Raw genomic sequence first — 24482 nt, 5'->3', positions numbered from 1 at the left:
CTATTTATAGGCATTTACATTGGTTGCCATACTAAATGTACTCAAGTATGTAATAGGACCCACACCATGGGCTATAAGATGCATAGCAGAGGGTGTAGTGGCTGCTAGGAGAATGCAGGTATGATTGCTACCAGCCAGTGGATATTTGCTGGCTTGCTGTTTCTTTTCTTTTTGTCATATTAAAACATAATTCTTTATGACAACCAGGTGACAATTTGTTAAGATCAAAATAATTGTTGAATGTTATGATATAATGTCAAGATAATTGTTCACATATGAAGAATGTTAAAGTATACATTTAAACTGATATAATTTTTGGTATTTTCTGGTGTAGCATTTCCTAATATTTACCACCTAAACAAAACTTAATTGCTGACATTGTCTACTCAATTGTCTCATTTTCTTGCAGAGTATTCTAATGATGGATGAAATCAAACCATTTAAGAAGCTCTCCAAAGACAGTCTGTATGCTGTCACTATCAGCAACGGAACCTTCGCATGGGATAAACCAGAATCAAAGGATAAAATCCATGATGATAAAGAAGAGCTTGTGTTCACAACCAATGAAGATGGCAGTGTGCTATGTTTCCCAAATGGAAGCCTTGAAAACCTTGCTGAAGAATCTAATCCCAATGGTGATGTGTGTCGTGAAGATAAAGCGGAGCAATTCACAAGTCCAGAAGAGGTTCCGCTAAGGATTAAGGAGACCAAAACCAAAGGGGTGTCATGGAATGGTAGTGTGGTGGTTGGCAAAGATGAAGAGGATGTAATCAAGGAGGATGGAGTGATGCAGATGAAACATGTTACTAACAAAGATGGTGGGAAAAAAGAAGACAAAGTGGTTAAGACATTGTTTGGTATCGATCTTAATTTAGAAAAGGTAAAGTTAATGAGTTAAAGTTTATATGTGCGTGCATATTTGTGTAGCACTTTTTACCTAGTCTCAAAGCACTGCTGTTTATGGTGAATATCAGAATCAATTCATTTCCTTTATGAATGGGCAGCCTCAGGTATGGCCAAGGATGCACATATCATGTCTGTACTTAGAATATCCAAACAGCATCAGGGCAGATTGGGACAATCAGGGGTTAGCACCATATTCTTTTCGAAACTGACTGTGAGATATGTGTACAGGTATGGTTCACCGTACCTGGGACCAATTGCTCAACATCCCGTCTAAAGAATAGAGTATTCTTGTGGTTCATTTACACAATTTCAAATGCCCCCTGGGGAGAGTGGAAGTCTGATTTTAATCTACAGATGTTGCCAATTTAATCCAAACATTTTTTTCTAAGTCAATAGCCCAGCAAGTTACCACTGCTAAGAATTGAAACCAGGACCTCATGCTCCAGAAACGAGTATTGTCCCATGTATGCATCTTTCTCTTGTAGTGGTCCAGGAAAGAAAAGCTAATTCACTTCACTGGGACCCTCTGACAGATCTAATAAGGTTTTGGTTTCAAAAGCTGATTCACTTGACTGGGACCCTCAGACAGATCTAATAAGGTTTTGGTTTCAATAGAAAGCTATGTTATTAGCTTAGTATTAGCTAGGCATCATTTGCAAGTCCAAGGATGACTCGGTTAAGAAAACCATGCACAGGGTATGATAACAGCATTCACATATAATCATGCATTCACTCACTGATCAAAAGTTGGAAATGTAATAGATTATTAGCAATGTCATCATCTCGGTTTCTTTTGAAAAAGGGAATTTTTTTTCAGGAATTGCTGAAATATTGCATGAACAAGAAAACATAATAACTTTGGCTTGAAAATTACATTTCTTACAGGGCCATCTTACTGGTATCTGTGGTAGTGTGGGCAGTGGGAAAACCTCTCTGCTGTCAGCTATCTTAGGTAACATGCACACTCTAGAGGGCTCTTGTTATATCAATGGATCATTTGCCTATGCAGCACAAGAACCCTGGATCTTCAATGCAACTATGGAAGAAAACATCCTGTTTGGAAAGGTTATGGATAAGGATAGATACAAGGAAGTCATCAACACGTGTTGTTTGAAGTCAGATATTGATATACTACCAAGTGGAGATCAAACTGAGGTCAGTTAAAAATAGTGTAGTGATTTACAGCGTGCAATGCTCGGGCATAAAGCCACACCATATAATATAAACTATTTAGCAACAATCAGGGACTTGCAATTAAGAAGCGCACACCCTATACTAAAAAGCGCACATCCTATACATGCCTCAATAAACCATAAGCCAGGATCAGCACCCTGATCAGCACCCTGATCCTGGGTGTAGGTGTCTTTGCTTATTTTGTAAAAGCTATAATTTTTGTTATATCTGAATATGCAGTTATGCAGGGTTTGTGACAGCTGGGCATTAAGTCGGATACATAGGATACATGCGTTACATGTGTAATGATTATAACAAAGTCTAGATAAGTGAGTTGTGTTGTAAAATGAACACTCTGTTTTTCATACACCAAAGTGTTGATGAATAATCTGGGTTAACCTTTAAAAGTTACTACAGTGTAAACTTGGCTTAAATTGTCAATACAGGAATTCTAAAAGCACTATATAGTTTGATCAGCTTGTAATCGGCTGGAATTGTTAGGCTTTACCACTACGCCGAAAAGTGGTTTAACATGGTTTAACATGGTCTAACTATATCACTCTTAAAAGAGTGATATAGCTGACCTGTCTGGTCTATATTGTGTGTGTTAAAGAAAATAGATAACATATAGGACTTACATGAATAATTTGTGATGCTTCTGGTAAAGTAAAATATAAATATTAATCCGCGATGTTATAAGGCCCGCCGATTACGAGCTGATTATACTATAACTCATGTATTCTGTGGCAGCATCTTTGACCAAGATATGATCTGTTCGGTTTTTAAACAGGGGTTGAGGAGAGATTTAGTCTTTGTGTTTTCAGATAAACCCTTAAATTGGTATATTTATAATTCCCAACATATTTTCTTACAGATTGGTGAGAGGGGTATCAATTTGAGTGGCGGACAAAAACAACGAGTTAGTTTGGCGAGGGCGCTATATGCAGACCGTGATATCTACCTCTTGGATGACCCACTTAGTGCCGTGGATGCACATGTTGGTCAGCACATCTTTACAGAATGCATCAAGGGTGCTTTAAAACATAAAACAGTATTGTTTGTGACTCATCAGTTACAGGTAATTGTCCCTGTTTAGTTATCATAGCATTCCTAAGGTCACAAAGTTTACTTTTTTTTTGAATCCACATTAACTGTTAAGTGTCAGTGAGACCTTGGTAATTGATAGTAGGTCTCTTTGCTCCAAAGTGCTTCACTAGCTGCAGGCTGACATATCGACAACTGTCTGTTATTTGCCCTTGCATAGTTTTGTGAGGTTAACACCAATGTCATATAATGTGTAGATGCTTTGTGGATTGTACACATCTGATACCCTCTTGTTTTATAATACATTCCAAACAAATTTGGGAAAGAAGTGTAAAGGACATTGGACCTAACAATTTCTGGAAAAAGGGAATATAATGAACATAAGTATTATTGATATCTTACTAATGGCACTCAAAAGCTACTATATCATTTTCCATCCAAATGTGGCAGTGACGTCAGTGCGCATTTCATTTGGCACAGCTACAATTCGCAAGTGTGCACATGCACACGCTTAAAGACACCCAAGCGAAACAGCTGCCTCAACGCTTTGAAGTCACTGTCACATTGGTGTGAAAAATGGTATAGTGTGGAGTTACTCTGTCCCTTGATTAATAACAACACCCGCACAGACGTTCAGGTTTCTCCAAATCCTTGTCAAACAAATCATAACAGTTCCAATAGATGTGTGAGAACTGCACAAAACTAAGCCTTTAAGCTCTATGAATGATGTTTTGACCACCTGAAACACAAATTTATGTGCCTGTATAATGTCAGAAAATTGTGATCCTTCCAAGTGAATTTTTAACAGGTGAATCAAATTAGTTGAAGAAGAAAGGAGTAAGTAACTGCACATGTTACACACATACATATCTTTCTGTTATACAGTACCTCAGGGAGTGTGATACCATCCTCACAATTGCAAACGGTCGCATCGCAGAGCGAGGCACTCACGAGAAATTGATGGCGGATAATGAGGAGTATGCTCGACTAATCAACACACATCACAAGACAGAAGAGGAGAATGGTGACATCTTCAAGGAGATTGATGGAGAAGGAGAGGAGATGAAGCCACTGATTCGTCAGCTTAGCAACATGTCATCACAGAGTAGTCTTGCTGGGGCATCTTCAGTTGCCGGTGGAGTGGAACAAGGTGGGAATGTGACATTTGGTTGCTTTGTGGATTACTGCTGTGTTATTCCTGTTCTTATGAATCTATTCTAATATGTGTGGAATGTGTGTGCAGGCCTCAAAATAAGGTGGTCCCTTGGGCTTTATGCCTTCGAAAGGTATGCAAGGGCCCTTCGATTTGTTGGAAGGCCCTTAACAATTTGTACAGAACACGCCTATCAACTTCATAAAAAGACCATCTAGAGAAAAAAAACCCCAACAGTAATGTCATGTAACGGCCATTCCCTGTGTTATGTTCTGTAACCCATTGTCATCACAATTACTTGTAGGTCGTGAATTGACCACTGAGGAATTTCGTCAACAAGGAGCAGTGAAGTGGTCCACCTACCTAGGCTACATCCAAGCAGGTGGTTATGGCAGGTGTCTGCTCATGGCATGCTTCTATGTTATTGTAGTTGGCAGTTTAACATTCAATAATTGGTGGCTTAGCTATTGGATTGATCAGGAATTTAGTATAGGTGCTCCACAGGTAAGGAGGGAATTAATAATGTGATGGGGATATTGGTACACAGTAAGATGCATGGCTATCTTCTTAAATACCGTATTTCATCAAATAAACGCCCCCGGGGGCGTTACATTTTCCCAAGGGGGGGTTTATTCAAGGTCAATTTTAGAACGATAAAAAACGCTAAAATGATGAAATATGAACTAGAAACACTGACTTCTGGCTCACTTCCGGGTTTCCAATCCAGATTTTCGCCAATTATTGATGCTATTATCGACCATGTGGGGAACTTGGTAAGCTTACTACACAAGATGGCATGGAAATATCGGCATTTTTGAAACATCTTGGTTGAAAAAAAGTGGTGGGGGCGTTCATTTGAGGGGGGGGCGACTATTTGACGAAATACGGTATTCCAAAGTTTAGGGCTGAATTAGAGACAAATAAAAAACAAGATGAATTGAAAATGCGCACAATCATTAAGAAAGTGCCAATCATCCCCTGAAGTGCAAAAAATGAATTTCTTATGCTTAATACATTGTTGTGAAGTGATATTTTGTTGTAGGTTTTTAAGAAAACTCAAAATGCAAATTTGATAATGATCAAAGTAGTTCAAAATCGGCAAAGCTTAAAAAGTTACCTGTGTGCAAATTACAGTAATATTCTTGATTGCAAGATAAATTTCAAAATGGGATGGACAAATCTGTAAGATTTGTCCATCTGTGGTTATTTTACCATTTTGAGACTGAATTTAAAAACATAAAAATGCAACGTAACAGCTGATTTTGTTGAAAAATTCTGAACATAAATTATAGCTTTTCTGAAATTGATTCAACATTTATGGACAATATCTTCAATGAATGTAAAACTATTAAGAAATACAATTTCCTTATGTTTCTCATGTAATGCAGAGAGTTGTTGGAGTTAATGAATCGGAGTCAATTGCAGCCACGGCGCCTCCAACATACGCTCCCAATGATGAAGAGCAAGATGTCGGTAACTGGGATTTCTATATGCTGGTGTATGGTTGTTCTCTGTTAGGTATCCTCATATTTGGTGGAATGAAGAGCATGATTACTATGAAGGTAAGTACATGGTCAAAGGTCACTATTAAACTTCATGTTTGTTTGTGACTTTTTCCCACAAAGCGGGATATTGGGCGACTTATACTAGGAATTTCAATAGAATTAACACAGCTTTCAACAGTTTGGGTACTTCAAACTTCAACGCGAACGCAGGACCTTGGATACAATACTAACCAATCATGAGTGCATTGGCATGGCTACATCACTTGAAATTCAATTGAAATTTCCACTTATAGTTTTGAGACAAATGCCTTAAAAAGAAAAAAAAATGGTTATTTTGAAATGAACTTTTTACCTGCTTGTTTCTACCTATTGTGTATTAACCTTTTCGGTTATTCTCAAAACCCTTTGCAAATGTACCTGAAAATATATTGGCATGCCAGTGCGCATGTTCAAAGCCACTCATGCCAGTGTGCATGTTCAAAGCCACTGTTTTCTCTGAACTGTGCCACGTAATGCGGCCACAATGTCATTACACCTGCTTTGAAACATGATTAGTAGCATCGAGAATGCGCACTGGCATGATGACTATATTCAAGATTGAATTCACACATGCTTGCTGAGAATACTGAAATGTCAATTTCAGTGTTAGAATAGCACACCTTCTGACCTACCATACTTTTGTAACTGTAAACATTTCTGATGTGATTTATGTGGCACTTTACTCCTTATAATATGGATATTGCTGTGATAACAAGATATCCATTTTTCTGGATACTATTATTTTACCTCTACTGGTAGTCCAAACACTCACAATTATTTTCAGCATTGGATGTTGTTGAGTAACAGTTGGTGGTATGGTATGTCTTTTTCTTTATATTATTATTATTATCAAAATCTCCAGTTGTTTAAATAAGCATAATTGAACTAAAATACCATTTTATTAAAAAGATATTTCTTTTTCCATTTTTCAGACTCTATTGCGAGCGTCTTCAAATCTACATGGCTCACTTTTTGCCAAAGTAATGAGTAGTTCAATGAGTTTCTTTGACACAACACCAACAGGCAGAATCTTAAATAGGTTCTCCAAAGACTTAGATGAATGTAAGTGGTCTTCTTTTTTACATAATATTTTGAACCCCATCGGCACCTCTTTCTTTCTTAAAGTCCTAGTGATTGGTTAATTGCATGTTATAATCATCTGAGTAACCAATCAAAATACAGCTTATAGATCTCGTGGCCTCCAGCCCTACTGACTATTCTTAACATATCTGTTATTGGTTCAATACATGATGTAGCCCTTTTTGTAATCAATCAAAATAGTTCTTAAAGGCCCATATAAAAATCACAGATGTGGAAATAGGAGTATTAACTGACCAGTAGATACCAATTGTAGTCCAACTAATTCATGGCATATTAGACGGCCTAGGGGAAAGTTGGCCCGTATTTGCAAGACTATCCTTGCCTTCAAGGTGAAACAAACCTACTCATGTTACCCTCTGGCCATGGGCTGGCCTGGTGTCATATCTTACCCAGGGAAAGATGACATTCCAATATTGGCCTTTAAAGGGCAAAATATATTTTGATAATTGATATGCTTTGTTAATTTAGTTTACAATTTGTCAAATAAACCTAAATGTGTGAATATTACAGTATTAAAATGCTGTAGTATTCAGACTTGTGTTAAGAAAGCTTATTTCATAATGTTGTTTCTCTTACCTCAGGGACTGTCACACTTTGATGTTGATATCTAGTTAAGGACAATAATATATTACTTGATCATAATGAATGACCAATCACAATTGATATATACCAAATTTCTTTTTATAAATCTATTTGAGCATTATTCTTATTTTCATTCAGTGCAGCATGTGTAATTTCAACTACACTTTTATTGATCATCATTATAAGGATCTGGAAAAAAGTTTAGAAATTTTTCATACATATTAAATCATTAAAATGTTCCAATTTTACAAATATCAATTCATTCCCATGTTGCTTTTGTTTCATGAGCATTTAGGAATATATAAGCAAAATAATCTAATTCTTGATCATGAGAGGACATACCTTCTGCGTACTGTTGCATCAGCGTACTTTGTTTGGAATAACATGATCATGCAATCTATATGACCAAAACTCTACCTTACTTAGCGATGACCATATTTTAAGACAGTGATTGGTCAATGCATGATCAAAAGCTGTGCTTGCTCCGTAAGCTTGTGGTCTTTGTGCAGTACACTCGACGCAAATATATGTGCATACCCAAGCTGGCTCTCATGATCGAGAATTAGATATTTTGCATATAGACATTTATATTTTAAGGACAATCCCTGTTTAGTGAACTAAAGAATTACTATTATACTAATATACATTTTCTATGATAGAAAATTGAAATGGTGCTTTTAAAACAAATTTGAAAATTGAGCAAAAGTTAAGGTTATGGCATCCTCAGCATTTACCATTGCCAATATTATTATATACATGTACAGGCTTAGGCGATATTTAGATTAATCAAATATTATAAAATATAAATATTATGTTTTTTTTAATCAAGTACTTGATTATTTAAAAACACCATAATCGAAGTTAACCAGAATAACAAGTTGCAAATGTGCAAAACGTCTTTCTCCACAGCAATGTTTAATAGTACTTAGTAGAATGCAACAAATGATGGCTCAACTTATCACAGTCACGCAATGTTCATCGCAAATAATCAATTAATCAAAATTGATTGCTTTTAACAATCGCCCAAGCCTATACATGTATATGTGACACGATCTGCTCCATGGGGGCCAAAGGAGGCATTTTTGAAAATTTAGTTACTATAATTATTACCTTGTAATCATATACCGAAAACACCAAAGGTCTAGCATACTTGGTACTAAAGTTATGAGGTATTGTGATGCACATTTTCTTATGTGTTTTATTGTTTTTTACTCCATATGTTTGCCTTTATCTCAATTTCATGTTTGCCGCCTTTGGCCCCCATGGACCAGATCGTGTCACAGATTATGTACAACCTATTTGTAAACAAAATTAGAAATGTTTAATCAATTATTTCACTAAATTTGCAAGTTTGAGAACATGCAGATGAATTTCACATGACAAATTTTGTTATTCAATAGTTTAATATCAGCATTAGTACTTTTGAATAATAAAATATCCTCTCCAAACAAAGTTATAGAAGCCAGCTTTGTACAATTAACATACTAACATTATGTCTTTTCATCTCCATATCTCTTTCCATGCTCCTACATGCAGTGGACGTCATGTTACCGCTTAACATGGAGCTATTCACTCAAAATTTTCTCGTCATACTTTTTGCACTAATAACCATATGCGTCATTCTCCCATGGTTCTTACTCGCTGTAGTCCCCATCATGATCCTATATATATTTATTCTACATTATTATCGGCGGGTGGTGAGGGATATAAAGCGTATAGAAAACATATCCGCTCCCCTGGTTCTCCCACATATCGGCAACAGTCCAAGGGCTTTCAACCGTACGTGCCTACAACAAGAACCAAGAATTTGCAGACAGGTATAAATGTGTTGCCTTGTTGGTGTTATTGGTGTTGGTGTTGTTGTGAATGCATGTTGAATTCAGACAGATTGTGATTTACCCTTTTGACATTTTATTGCTTGCATAAGTTATGGTGTGATTTGATGTCTTGCTTCACCCTTAAATCAACCCTAAACAGATTACTTTTCAACTCATAGAGCCACCAAATATTCTGTAAAGGCTAGAAAAATATTTTGTTTGTTTCCTGCAGGTGTTCCATAAACCTAGATGTGATGCTTTTTTATTTCATTTTTTCCCATAATTTTTGTATGAAGGTTAATTTTGAAATATGCTTCAAATCTCAAATACTGTCAAATCATTTCAAGAGTAGGTTAAAATGTAAAAAATAGAACATCTAGAAAATGATCATACGTTGTAAAATTGCCCAAAGGAATGAAATGCAATAACCAAAACAAACTTATTTTTGTGTGTATTTAGACTCATTCTAAAGGAAACATTTTTATCACTGCAAATACCGCTACATTATTTTGCTTTTGTATGCTTTCATATGACATGAATGTACACTTATTTGCTTGCCTTTCTGTTGCTATCATACCTTTTTGCTCTCATTTTTGTTGCGATTAGACATTTGTGTTGCTATATTTAGACTTTTTGCTTGCATTTTTGTTGCGATTAGACATTTGTGTTGCTATATTTAGACTTTTTGCTTGCATTTTTGTTGCGATTGGACATTTGTGTTGCTATATTTAGACTTTTTGCTTGCATTTGTGTTGCTCTAATCTGAGACGATTAGAAAGAATAGTTTGCATCTGATGTCACTGTCAATCAAACTCCCCACGACCCTTGATTGGTTAGTAGCGCGTAAAAGGAATGTTGATTTATCTGGTGCTGATCGGAGAAAGGAACTGCAGAAAATGGCAAAAATTACGGTACTTTTACAAGGCAAAAAGTAATTTTCTAGGTATTTTCTACATTGTGCCTTCGGGAAAGAAATTTCCTATTAACACCTGACTTTTGGGATGGTTTGTATGTTTGAAGATGCAAAATTAACCATAAGGCACGCTGTTTTACCACCACGTTCAGAAACTCAATCATTAAACTCGTAACAAACCGTGCTTGAGTTTGATTGACAGATGACGTCAGATGCAAACTAGTCTTTTTCTGTCTTTGATTATATTAGACATTTGTGTTGCTATATTAGACATTTATGTTGCTTGCATTTTGTTGCTATTATACTATGTTGCTTGCCTTTCTTACCCGATTTCATGTTTTCTCTTTCGTTGCTTTCCTGTCTTGCTTCATATTTTAGGTTTACAAATCCAGTAAGGCAAAAAAAAAAAAAAATTCTGACTCGGACACCTCATGCGCATTGCTATATGAACTCCAATTAGCACTTAGTGCTACGTGTTGGCAGTAAAATTGTTTTTTTTTTCCCCATATGTTTAAATTTTTATATTTTCAGTATCGTATCGCAATCCAATTTTGTTTTTTTGGTTGTTTTTTGTGCACATTTTGCCATGATTGTAAAACTATTCATCGTGTATGTATATTACTATGTTTCTGTTTGTGAATATCAAAAAGTACATAGACATTGTGCCTTGACTGTAAAAATTTGCATATATTGCATAGCTCATTTTCTAAAAAAAGAAGAAAAGCATAGCACCTAGCTATTTTACCAAATGTGTCTGAGACAGACTTTTTTTTTGTGCCTAATATGCACAACTTAACTTTTGCCATCTCGGATAATGGCTTTCTAAAAAGTCGTTACTGTTTCTCCTGTGAAAACCGGCTGTAGCCTCATTCCCAGGTTATGGTGATGTAAGCAGTGAAACATATGTTATGTAATCTCATCTTCTAATTCTAATCTCATCTTCTCTGTTCTAATACATCTGACCTCCCTGACTTTGCTATGAGCTGATTAGCATCTTCGGTGAGAATCGCCCGTTATAGTCCATGACATGGTTCTCTATGGCAGTGTGATCTATGATAGCGGACTTGTTGAGTGGATTCGTTCCTATTTGCGCGGGTGGACTTTCTGTATCTACCTTTTCAACATCCTTCTGGTGTTCTTTCAGACTTGTACCAAATCCTCTCCCAGTTTCCCCAACATTGCAGGTCTCTTGGAGAACTTATATTGTATTGTAAACACAATGACGAGCTTACTTGTACACCCTAAAGATAAAAGGGAATCCAACCAGATGTGTGAATGGAGTGGTCTACAATATCGACTGTAAAGGCTGTGACAAATACTACATTGAAGTATTTCTGTGTAATTCTTCTTGGAACATTGGTTGTTATGGCGGGGGAAGTAAAAGTGTACTTTTACAACAATTTTGACTCTAAATGTTGTCTGTACCCACCAAGTTTCGTGCCCATACGATTTAGTATTTGTTTGGTTTTGCGGACAATTAGCATTTTTCTGTTGGGACCCATATTCCGGAATATACCGGCTAAGAGGTTAATGACATTCTCTGCCATTAGCAAATAGCATCAAGAGTTTTGCTGGAATTTATCCTTCATGAGGAAGGATAATGACAGAGAAATTATCCGGAGAGGGCCAGTGGAGGCTGACATTGTCTGACAGACTGCGCATACAGGGGAGGAACCAGAAATTGACATGATCACATCGTTTACCATTTCGTCAGCTGTGTTTGCTCAGAGTAAAAATTATTTTAAATATTGTGAAAAGTTTTAATAAATCAAATCATTTAAAGGAATAAAAGGGGCAGTGGAGGGTTTGATTATTGTGTAGGGGGCTAGTATTAGGGCTACAACATATTTTGTACAGCATGTCTCAGAAGCAGGGGTAGCGCTAAGTTGCTTTTTGGGGTCCCGGACCCACCCAAATAGAGTTCGGACCCCCTGTTTTTAAATTTTCTGCAAGTTCAGGGTCCCTGCAGACCCCAGTTTTTCAATCTTGCGCTATTGCAGACATACTATTTATGCTGCATTTGTGCAACTCGGACTCACCAAACTCTACTCCGGACCCCCTACTTTTTAATTTTCTGCAAGTTCGGGGGTCCCTGCGGACACTGGAGTGTTTAGTTCCAGCGCTACCCCTGCTCAGAAGCACCTGAATGTATAACCTGCAAAGGTTTTGTCAAAGCTCGCCAAACTGCATAGCCATACAGACAAACAAAGATCATTATTATTTTGATTTTATAGATATCCTTTGGATTTTAATCCTGTATGCTTAAATTAAAACCAAGCTAACAAAGCCAAAATGTTCCCAGCTGCTAAGTAAAATGTGTTGCAGTGCAGTATAGTAAATTACTTACAAATGTTGATATTACTCTCAGGTTTATTCACAATGCAGTTGACTTGTTTTGCTGACTGATATTTTCTTGTGCAATGCAGGTGATATGCAGGAGAAATTAAAACTTTTCCACTCCCTCTCCAACACCTGACCCCTCCACCAAACCGCTCCACTGACCCCAGAGGACAACAACAAAATCTGCATGGCTTTGCAACAGGGGCTTTTATGAGTACATGTACATCAAAGGCTCATTGTAGGTCTTTACTGCAATACCTCTACTACCCCTCCCCAGCAATTCATGTTCATGCAATAACATCCTGCTTCAGATATGATGCTGTCAAAAAGAAATAAAAAGGTTTATAATTTCAGAAATGCTGTTTGAATTTGTATTATAAGATACAAGACATATCTGTATGTGAAGAATAATCTGAAGAAATAGCCTTGATCAAAATGAGCCCTCTAGGCTCCTGGTCCATCGTATTCAGAGGATAAATGCTACCAGTACACCTATGCAATTTTAGGAGATTTTCAGGACGTGTCCCTTGTCCCCTACCAGTGGATTGACCGTTGGTCCAAAGCCAGTATGAGTGTAGTCCAATGAGGCCATAGGAAGTAATATTTTAATTTATTATCATCAACTATACTTGCACAGTAACCAAGTGTGCTATACAGCTGAAATCTTTAGCATACTTGTTTGTGTGCAAATTACGTTAACATATTTTTATAATGCCAGTTTTTCTGTGTGTTTTATTGTTCTTGATCCTTATTTCTGTGGCCTCATTGGATCACATGATGTATACAATTATCTTCCACAATATAATTGAAAGTTGCATGCTGTTTCTTGCAAGTGCTAAAATTTGTGTTATATACCAACTTATTATACTCATCCTTTTGTATATATGTATTTGCTATTTATTATAATGTATATATTTACTTGTTAAAGTCATTTCAGACTACATACTAGACCATATTATTCATATACATGTCAATTGTATTATGGCAGCTGATTGCAAGCACTCAAGTCTGGGTACCTAGCTGAATTCTATAACTTTTCAAGATTCCATTAAATTGAAAGGTCTTCACACAGGTGCTGGTATCAATAGTGTGCAAAATTATGTAAGCCCTCAAGGTCAAATGCCTGTGAAAACCACTTTGGGTCTACATGTACCATAGTCTGAAATGACCGTCAGCATGTTTAAAAAAAAGTTGTAGCAATACAGCATGAAATGTTATAGTGGACTTTTAATGGTGTAATGTTGGTATTGTTATCACATATTTAGATGTACACTTCCCTTCACAGTTGTAATATTCTGGTTTGTTTCTTCCTCATATTCTATACTTGTTCTGAAGACTAGTGTATGAGATGGTAAAGTATAGCCTAAGTCAGGCTTCCTCAAATAGATTTGTTGAAGCGCCACATGAAATTAAAAAAAACTGCAAAGCGCCACTCAATGGCTCTTGAAGTAGCCAGGGGAGTCAGAGGGGGGGGGGGTTCCCCCTGTGAAGCTACCGATTTTTAAAAAAATGAGGTGCAAATGACGCCATTTGGTGCAACATTTTGTACAATTTTAGCCTGTCTTTACAAGGATAACATGGGAATCCCAGTGTTTATTTATTTTTTTTAAATCTGAACGGCGCCGCGCGCCACTCAGGAAGCCACGGTGCGCCACATGTGGCGCGCGCGCCGCGATTTGCGGAGCCCTGGCCTAAGTGCTTAAAATGTGGGAATCTTGCCCTCTCATTGACAAAATTGAAATGGTCACATATTTGTAAAATGTCAGTCACAGTCATCTCAAAACAAACAAAGTTAACTGATATGCTATGGAATCTTGTAACAGTGGATCTCCCATTCCAATTTCTTTGTTTCTCCCAGGGACAACCTATCACAGGATACAGTTCTCATAGCAAAGGGGACTTAATTCTATCACTGTCACTGACATTTCATAAGTATATGTATCAAAGTTGTGATATTTATCTTATTCTTATAAATGTGCTTTGTCCTGCAGGTTTGTGCAGTTACTTGATGATAATTCCTTACCATTAATCATGTTTCGGTTGGCGGCAAGATGGGCAGGTATCCGTCTGGAAACCTTGGTTACACTGGTGTCTACTACAACTAATATTCTAGTGGTTCTCTTACATGGAAGTATATCACCAGCTCTGGCAGGGTTAGCTATAGCTTATTCTGTACAGGTGGGTACTCTAACTCTAAAATGAGCATTTTCACACAATTACATTTTCAAGACAATCATTTTTAGCATTTGTGGATCGCCTGGATCAAGCAGCAGTTTCAAACCAGCAATCAAGAATTTCATACGTACGGTTAACCGAAAATGTCAATCAATTTGTATACATTTCACACAGCATAGAGAGTGAGAAAGCAAACAAAAAATAATGTGTGACAAAAAATTCTACTCTCTGGTATTATTTGGGGATAGAAGATTGGGTGCTAGGGTATTATGGTAATGCACTACTACTAACGCTAGTGTGGAACAATTTGGTAATTGCTTATTCTCTTTAGTAACATGTACAGAGGTTCAGAAGGTGGGTAATAGGGGTAGCTGAATGTGCATCAGCAATTACACTTTGGAATATCCTTATTAAAGGTGTGTAACCAGATCATAAACCTCGTCCACCATTTTTCTTCATCAAAACTGAGATTTTGGTATCAGAAGAAAACTCATATTTTCCCCATTTCTCCAGTAAAATTTAATGCCAGAGATATGCATAGTTTAGATGGGGTGAACAAAAAAGTGGTTATCACCACAGGAAGTATGTACTATCCTATGGGGCATATGATGCTTTTGCTTCTCATATCAAACCACTGGAGCAACATTTTGAAACAGATTGTTTTATAATGTTAAAAACTGTTTAATATGTACAACAACATCCAAAATTTTGGGTTAAAAAGACAAAACAAGCGACGTTTCGGGAGCATAAAAACATCCCTTTTACAAGGTTAAAACAAGTAGTACTAGTAGCTAGCACTGCAAGAGATTAAATGAGAAAGACAGCAAAAGAAAGTGACAAGCATAGAATGAAAAGAAATTAGAATGATAATAAAAACATACAAGGGAAAAATCAATTAGGTGAGAAAAGATAAACAAACAGTAATATATCAAAGGGAAGGGAAAATTTTGAAAAGCCAAAGGCCTAACAAAAAATAAAGGACCACTGTTGGTACCATCCGATACCCGAAACTGTACAGCCCGCCTAGGTGGAACATCCAGGACGTACCAACGTCTCCACGCTTCGGCTCTGCCTCCCAGACCATACAGCGGGGTACCAGAGATACCAAGGTGGTCCGATTTTGCAACAAACAAAAGATTGAAGAAAAACAATGAGGAGGACCAGAATAACTGACCAAAGAAAATTTGTTTAACGATGACTTTTAACATTCATACCCAGAGGAGCAGAAGTCTGTAAAATGTTGATCCATTTAGACTCAAGAGCTAGTCGGTGGAAATAGTTAGTGCTACTGGGTCTATCAATGGCCATGATCTGTATGTCATCACAAGTGTGGTTTGGCCTGTTGAAATGCCTGGCCACGGTTTGTCTCTGTTATGTTTTGTGTCCCCACAATGCTCCAGTAATCTAGTTTTCAAGGCACGTTTGGTCTCGCCAACATATTGTTGTCCGCACTTCTTGCAATTGATGAGATAAATCACGTTAGTCGAAAGACAATTTAGGGGGTGATTGATGTTAAAATGTTGACCAGTAACATAGCTTGAAAAATCTTGACTTGAGACTGTGTGCTGTGTACAGCATGTATTGTGTTTATGTTCGCATGCCGCACACTTGTTACATGGCTGGAACCCTCTCGACTGGACCTGAGAAGTTGGTTTCATGGCTGATCTGACTATAGCATCTTTGATGTTCCGTGGCCGTCTAAATGCTACCATAGGCGGTTCAGAGATAGCTGCTTTGCAACGATTTGAAGAATGAAGAATGGGGAGGTACTTCTTGATGATAGAAGCAATTGAAGAATGCGAAGGGTCATATGTCATGACGAATGGTATGCGTTCATCACCCTTGCTCTCACTAGTATGACAGGGTTCCAATGCTTCTGATCTAGGAACATCAATGGCTTTCTGGATTTGCTTCTGAATGACCTTTGCTGGGTATCCTCTATCTAGGAGGTGTTGTTTCAGTTGGTCAACTCTTGTGGCGAGAACATCATCAGAAGAACAAATGCTGACGTATTCTAAAAGCAAGACTATAGGGAGGCTCTGCTTTGTATGTTTAGGATGACAAGACGACCATAGAAGATACTGGTGTGTGTCAGTTGGTTTGGAGTAGAGGTCTGTTTCAAGAAATCCATTTTGAAGGCCAACCATAACATCTAAAAATGAAATGGAGTTGCAAGATCGTTCAGCCGTAAATTTGATTATCTGTTTTATAATGGTAGGCCTCAATGAAAGATTGAAAATGCAACATGACAAAATCTGGCCACCCACCTTTAATAATAACCAAACTTATTTTTTACTCTTTTTAGAATTCATCTCATAGGACTAACAATTTTTTTCCCGATATGAATTGTTATACAAGTGAATAGTAGAGTTGTGAAGCTATTGTAAGATACAGTCAGATAGTGTATTAATAATGTGCATTATGTTACTGTCCATCTACAGATTACAGGAATGCTGCAGCTTATGGTCATGATGGCTTCTGAAACAGAGGCCAGGTTTACCTCAGCTGAGAGAATTATCAACTATATCAAGGTATGAGTGACTCAAATGTCAAGGGTTGAGAACCAGAAAGCCTTAATCACTATGACCAGCTCACTAATTGAGCATTAAGTTGGCAAAATAACTTGCTGAGATATTCCAGATTTGAAATCCTTATTTTATACCCTTTATAACTTCATACCAAACATGTTAGGATGGCTCCTTGCTTTGGTCTTCAAATATCAATATTTCCTCCAGAATTTCTTTTGTTTTCTATGATTAATGGGACTGTATTAAATCTATAGTGTGCTGGCGACTTTATACTCATTTTGTGGGAGCATGTGATTGTGAGTTAAGGCTTTCTGGCTCTCAACCCTCGATTTGATTTTTTTTAAAAGTTGTCAAAACTGATCCTGATCTGTGCCAAATATCACAAGTACTGGTTATCAAAGGTCAAATAGAATCAAGAGGTGGCTTCAAAACCCAGCCACTCCTTGACCGCAGGTGCCCAGGCACAAGTGGTGAAGGGGCATGGTTTCTATTGTTTGGAATAATGGAACTTGGTTAAACAGCTGGTTCTGCCATTGCAACAGTAGTTGACAGGTTGTTGGATTTGAAGCCATCCCTAGTAGCCTTTAGTTTCCAGGGTTAACCCTACCTAATGCCCCACAGGTGATACGGTTGGTGGTGGCCTGTCTTAACCACCCTCGTTTTGGTCCATGGGAGGTACCCAGGGCGTAGGAAATCGTTGACACAATAATAATTTGATCATGCCATGTCACCTTATTTAATAATGTTTGATAAGGAATAAAACATATTGAATATGTAGTCGTTTTTGCTATAGAAATTGCACATGGTAGCTCTAATTAAACTTCATTTTCTTGCAGATGTTGAAGTCAGAAGCTCCAGCTGAGGTTGAGGATAAAAAACCTTCCTCAGATTGGCCAACAGAAGGTGAAGTTGAAATCAAGGATTTCTCCATGAGATATAGGGAAGGATTACCTCTTGTATTGAAGGGTATAAATTGTCATATCAAACCCAAGGAGAAGATTGGTATAGCTGGTAGAACTGGATCAGGTAGGTAACACTATAGTTTGATCAGCTCGTAATCAGAGGGCCTTATAACATTGCAGATTAATATCAATATATTTTATTTTGAGAATTGTATTGTGACATCTCACCAGAAGTATCACAAATTATCTATTCAAGCCTTATACTTTGTCTACTTTATTTTACTTGTGCAACATAGACCAGACTGGTCAACTATATCACTCTGAACGTGGGACTACTTTTCGGCGTAGTGATAAAAGCCTAACAATTCCCGCCGATTATAAGCTGATCAAACTATAGGGCGAAATGGTCTCATTCCCAATGACACAGTCAAATGACCTGTATTCATGAGTTATAGCTCAAAACTTGTCCTCGGATAAAGTAGATATAGATTGAGATTCATTCAAAGTGGTGATTAAAGTAGATTCATTGAAAGAAACCTCTATACTGGCTGATGATGCAGAAGGTCTGTGAAAGCGCTCCCAGTACGCAAATTTAGAAGTAGTGCAGAAGTTATATTACAATAATAAAGATATTTACTACAGGTTTGCAATTAAAATTTAGTGTTAACACTATTTAAGGAACATTAAATATTTTGTCCATCCACTCTTGGTTTAACTCGGATTATTTTACCACATCTTTTCTTTTTCTAAACTTCCCATTTCGCTTTCCAACCAAACGGGTGATAAATGTGATTGCAAACACAATCAAGTTGTTATTATTTTTTAAATTTTTATTAAGCAAGAGGTGTTGGATTAAAAAAGGATTGCAATTCATTATTGAGTTGATACAGTAATTTTAAAAGCAGATTTGAACTGTATTTGTAGAAGTCATTTTAAGAGAAGATGTTGTTACGTTAACTAATAAGCCAAATCAGCTTTGGAAGTGTGCAATGCATTGTGGGACAGTTTTTGCAGTTTTGGGACACTTTGTCCTTTGACCTATTGGGAAAATTCAGAAATATTGGGTTTTTGTATGTACAAAATGTAATCTAAAATGTTTTACAATAATTGAAACAAATATAAAAAATATTATTATTTTATAAATTAATTATTTTTATTTAAGTAATTTTAATGATAACATTATGACAATAATAAGTAAATTAATAATTACGTCAATTTCCCAGATATGTCAGAGGTCAAAGTGTCCCAAAACTGCTCTCAAACCGGAAGTTATAATGGCGATTGGGCTTATTGTAAAGGATTTAATCAAATTTAGCAGTGATGTAATCATACATCCAGATGAAGTGTCTAATTTGATCATTTCTCATAATTTCAATTTGCTCTTATTTTTATGTAGGCAAATCTTCACTTGGTGTAGGTCTATTCCGGCTTGTGGAGCCATCTTCAGGTCAAATCTGTATAGACAAACTAGATACTAGTACTATGGGTTTACAAGATCTGCGCTCTAAGCTTTCTATCATTCCACAAGATCCAGTTCTATTTATAGGAACTATTAGGTAAGTACTAGAGATCAGGGTTGTAGCTACTTTTTTTTTTAATAAATGATTTTTTTCATCATAAGAGGAGCAAAAAAATTTTTTTTAGGGGGTGATACTCCTTAAGCGGGCCCCTGGACCCCCGGCCGTAAGCTCGAGAGCTCCACGCGCTACGCGCGCTCGGCTTCGCAATAATTTGCCACCTGGCATAGAAATTGGCCTAGCTACAACCCTGCTAGAGATGTTCACATGTCCCCAAAATACATGACAGAGACTGTGTCACATGTAGCAAAGTCACTGCATGTGTACCCTGACCATATTCAAAAGAGGCCCTGCATGCTTTAATCAATCAACTTCAAACAAAGGATTGGAACCAGTGTCCTGTATATACCAAAATGCAATCTATTCAATAAACTGTTGGAATCCACCTTTTTGAGGAATAAATATGTGTGTGTCAGAGATATTGGTATATTTCTGAACATAGTTAAGCATTCGGCCATGATTGCGGGTAACTATATCACATACAGGAACTTCATAACAATAATGCTGATGAAATAGATTTGACATCAAAACAGAAAAAGTAGGTCTATGGAACATTAAATTACAATAATTAATACCTTCAGCTACTCTCCAAGTTAACGGACGTGTTCAAGCCCAAATGAGACTTATGTGAGTGTATTTAGTAACATGTTTTGTCCTTTTTTTTTCAGGTATAATTTAGATCCTTTTGAGGAATATACAGACAGACAGTTGTGGCAAGCCTTAGATAGGACTTACATGAAAGATAAGGTGAGTAGTTGGGGAGCTGATAATGCAAAGGTTTATAATGTATGGTGATTCCTGCTCATAGTCGTATCATGTTGTTCAATTAGGGATTCAATCATGTTTCACCGTTATGCGTCCATGTCGTCTGAGTGGTTTACTTCGCGAGGGTAGCTTTAGCTGCCCAGGCGAAGTAAACCATGCAGACACGCCGGACGCGAGTTGTTAATCGGTGATGAACAACGGTGAAACATGATTGAATCCCTTTCAACAACGAAACAAGCTAAATATGTCTAATTTACATGATTCGTTCATTCGGAATGTCTGTTTGTCATTGCCACTCAACCTTACAAGAAGATCGCAGTATTTCTCTGTTTTTATCAATAATAAAACTAAAGAATAAAGCGGTAATATTTAGCTGCAAACCCTCAACATAAAACATACATACGTTCCAGGCATGACGAATTTTACGCACTCATGCGTAACACGTACGCGTAACCTTGCGTTCGCGTACGCTACTGGACTATGGATTCATCACGGATTAACAACGCTTGCCTCCTGTACAAAGGCATAGGAAGAGTTGTTGAATGGTTATTGAGTGTGGTGTGAGTAATTTGGGTAATTTGGGTCCATTGATTCAAGTTCGGTAGTGACGTAGGTGCATATTTCGCTGGTCACAGTATCAAATTGTGTGTGTTAAGTTCATTGCACAGAGCGTACATGTACACGTACAAGGGATTTATTGATTGATTAATGATTGATTGATTGATTGATTACAGGTGAGCCGATTAGAACACAAACTTGAGGCACCTGTAATGGAAGGTGGAGACAATTTTTCTGTTGGTGAACGTCAGCTGCTGTGTATGGCAAGAGCACTGCTTAGGAACAGTAAGGTGAGTGTTAGTGTTAATAAGGATCAGGAAAAAAGAAGAAATGTGGTGATAAGTTTGGACAATCTCTGTGTAGGTATAGCAGGATCTGATATGCAAGAATGTTCTTGAAATGAACAACATGAGGAGCTGTGTATGGCAAGAGCACTTCCTCAAAACAATTCTGTAGGAGTTAGTAGAGATCAGCAGGAAGGGAATAAGGAAGGAAGGAAGGTATGTGGGAAGTAAGTGTGGATACTTTAGGTGTAGGTGAGCAATAAGAGTATGTGCAAAATAAGAACACTTTTGAAATGTGAGCTGGGAAAACCATGAGGAGATCAGAGTCTTATTTGCTGAAATTGTTCATCTTTAATGTGATGTACAATGTACATGGTAGCTAAGTCGAGGATGTTAAGGATGAGCATCCCTCATAACTTATTGACACAAAGTAAGAAATATAAAAATCATGTGGAGGAATGTGTAAAGGAATTGAAATATATATTTGTAGCTGTGAGGTATTTGAATCCTTATGTGAAGGCAAACAATACCAAAATTAGTTTGGGGTTTCCTTCATATTTGACATATCTCAGTGTGTATAATATGGAACATGTCTTACTTTTACATGGTTAAAGTGAAATTTAAAAAAAATGCCCCAATAACTTACCAGTTAGTACTGTTAGGATACTGCTTCAAGGTTCATTCTGCAACAAACCCCTACTTAATTTATTGGTTTTACAGTTACATTTACTTTTGTTCTTTGTTGATGTTGTATCAATGTTTGTTTGATATGTATCTATTGACAGATTCTAATGATGGATGAAGCTACAGCAGCTATAGACACAGAAACTGACAGCCTTATACAGGCCACTATCAGAGAAGCATTCAGTGACTGCACATTGCTCACTATTGCCCACCGCTTAAACACTATTCTAGACTCGGATAGGGTTTTACTTCTGGATAATGGAGAGGCAAGTTATTACACACACATCAAAAAGACAACCTTAACATCCTGTTTGAATAGGTATAAGAATAGTTTCAGGATACAGGTGCCCTGTTCAATCTGTGGTAAATCTGAGCTGTATTCTTTATAGATTTATTAGCTTCATTACAATCATATCAGTCCACAAATCTCTGCAGGTGAATGGGATATGTCCACCATGATGATATCAGCCTAACTAAAAAATTTAGTCTTGTTGGCCTAGTTATTCCAAAACGTCTCTTACAAAGATTACCACCCCAAACGATAGGAATTGTCTTTACTATTGTCTATTGTGTCATAGATGATAGGCTTGTACAATATTTTGAGCGTGCCAGCATCCAATCAAATCCAGACTTTGTAGTAGATAACATCATTTAAGATACTCTGTTGAAAAGAATTTGAAGACAATTTTACCTTGATAATAAGCACGCAGTGAGTGCATAATGCTTTTTATTGTTCAGTGGATTTTTATATATTCGATAACATTCCTATATTTTGATCAGCTTATAACTGGCGGGAATCGTTAGGCTTTTACCATTACGCCGAAAAGAAGACAAAATAGTTGACCTGTATTGTCTATATATATTGTGCGTGTTAAATAAAGTATAGACAAAGTATAGGACTTGAATTATTAATTGTAATACTTCTGGCGACATGTCACAAGACAATTCTTGAAATGAAATATATTGATATTATCCACGATGCAATAAGCACCACCGATTTTAAGAGCTGATCAAACTATAGCTGCAAATTCATGTGTAGAAAGATGTAATGCTATTTGTTTTGAAATTACAATTCTTAAGTGTTTTTTTTTTCTGCTCCTGCAGATTGCTGAATTTGATGAGCCAAGCGTGTTGTTAGCAAATCCAGAATCCAAGTTTAGTCGGATGTTAGATGCTGCAAAAGTGAGCAGAAAAGATTTGACAAGGAGAAGAAGAGGACAAGAAGAAGAAATAGTGAACAAAGAGTAAAAGCAGCTCAGCACCTGTGAGCCATACCCAACTCACAAATATACCTCGTTATTTTCATTCCATTTCTGAAGTGGATTTATGTTTTCATTTAAGTCACAACTCAATAAAAAATTAATAATCAGGTTTTACTCAGGCTATGAGGGAAAATTAAAATTTGGTTGTATCATACCAGCAATTACAGTGATTATGGGCCAATTTCCTAGGCGTTAAAAGCTCTGGGCTGATGATATTGGGTACTAGATAGTGAACACATACAATGTATGTGTTACCAGATTTTCTCAAGATGGTTTTACAAGACCAGCAAAATACTTCTAAACAAGACAACTTCATACCAAAGTTTTTCCCCAGAGCAATTATTTGGTAATAAAAGGTACCCTTTTGGGACTCAATTTATAAAGTTTGAAAAACTACAAAAAAAATCTGCCCCTTTCATCTTGTTTCTTTTGTCATACATTTTCTTAGTGGCCCCTTGAGATTTCTCAGAGCTCCAGGCATTGCTAGTGTTGTTGCTTTTGTGTTGGCTTGAGTTAATGATGCCAATTCAGTTAATGGTATAAGACTACTGATTGAAATACTGACAACATCCTGGCATAACAGAGAGCCATCAAAAATCTTTGAGCAACTGGTAAGTGGTATAATGCAACAATTAGAATTTTTAGCAGCAGTTTGCGGACCAAATTTTAACTAGTCAAAATTGAGGGCTGCTGATAACCACACCTTATGCAAATGTATGTAGATATGCTAACAGAATATACACAATTGATGCACTTTATGCAGACCAAATGGTAGTTGTAGCAGCAATCAAGAAGTAAAGCTGTCAATATGCATATCTCTATTTTAAGCCTATCATGTGAGACCAATCAGAAATTGTTTTCTGATAAATTGTTGATGTGTCATTTTGTCTTAAAAAGTTGATAATTAAGTAATTTGTCCATCCTGCCATAAATAAACCATTAATTAGTGGTTGTGGTTTCCAGCATGATTTAATTCTGGGTATAATGGTAGGGCAGGGTAAGGGCAGAGAATATGGACCTTTTCTGACTACATTATTTCTGACGTTTATATCCAAAGTACATAAAAGTATATTTTTGGACAGGAAATGAGTTGAGGAATCTTAGAATGTATGGTAACATCAGATTTTGGGGAAAAATAAACCGGTTTCTGAAAAAAATAACAAAAATACACTTT

At 36.9% G+C, this 24482-nt stretch overlaps 1 protein-coding gene across 1 annotated transcript in view; it reads left to right on the top strand.

Annotated features, from left to right (window-relative positions):
• The window catches only part of LOC140155976 (ATP-binding cassette sub-family C member 5-like), a 35140-nt gene extending 11242 nt beyond the window's left edge, over positions 1 to 23898 (top strand). Inside the window, 18 exon segments of the mRNA XM_072179015.1 lie at positions 11 to 118; positions 410 to 880; positions 1792 to 2061; positions 2954 to 3157; positions 4009 to 4273; positions 4581 to 4780; positions 5665 to 5838; positions 6753 to 6882; positions 9040 to 9235; positions 9237 to 9320; positions 14565 to 14751; positions 17190 to 17279; positions 18113 to 18302; positions 19575 to 19734; positions 20424 to 20502; positions 21255 to 21368; positions 22148 to 22312; positions 23151 to 23898. Coding sequence (XP_072035116.1) covers positions 11 to 118; positions 410 to 880; positions 1792 to 2061; positions 2954 to 3157; positions 4009 to 4273; positions 4581 to 4780; positions 5665 to 5838; positions 6753 to 6882; positions 9040 to 9235; positions 9237 to 9320; positions 14565 to 14751; positions 17190 to 17279; positions 18113 to 18302; positions 19575 to 19734; positions 20424 to 20502; positions 21255 to 21368; positions 22148 to 22312; positions 23151 to 23294 — 3231 coding nt within the window. The 3' untranslated portion in view covers positions 23295 to 23898.
• Positions 23899 to 24482: the final 584 nt, after the last annotated feature.

The sequence above is a fragment of the Amphiura filiformis genome, chromosome 6, assembly GCF_039555335.1.
Source record: "Amphiura filiformis chromosome 6, Afil_fr2py, whole genome shotgun sequence".
NCBI classification, from domain to species: Eukaryota; Metazoa; Echinodermata; class Ophiuroidea; order Amphilepidida; family Amphiuridae; genus Amphiura; species Amphiura filiformis.
This window is presented reverse-complemented; position numbering and strand designations above follow the sequence as displayed.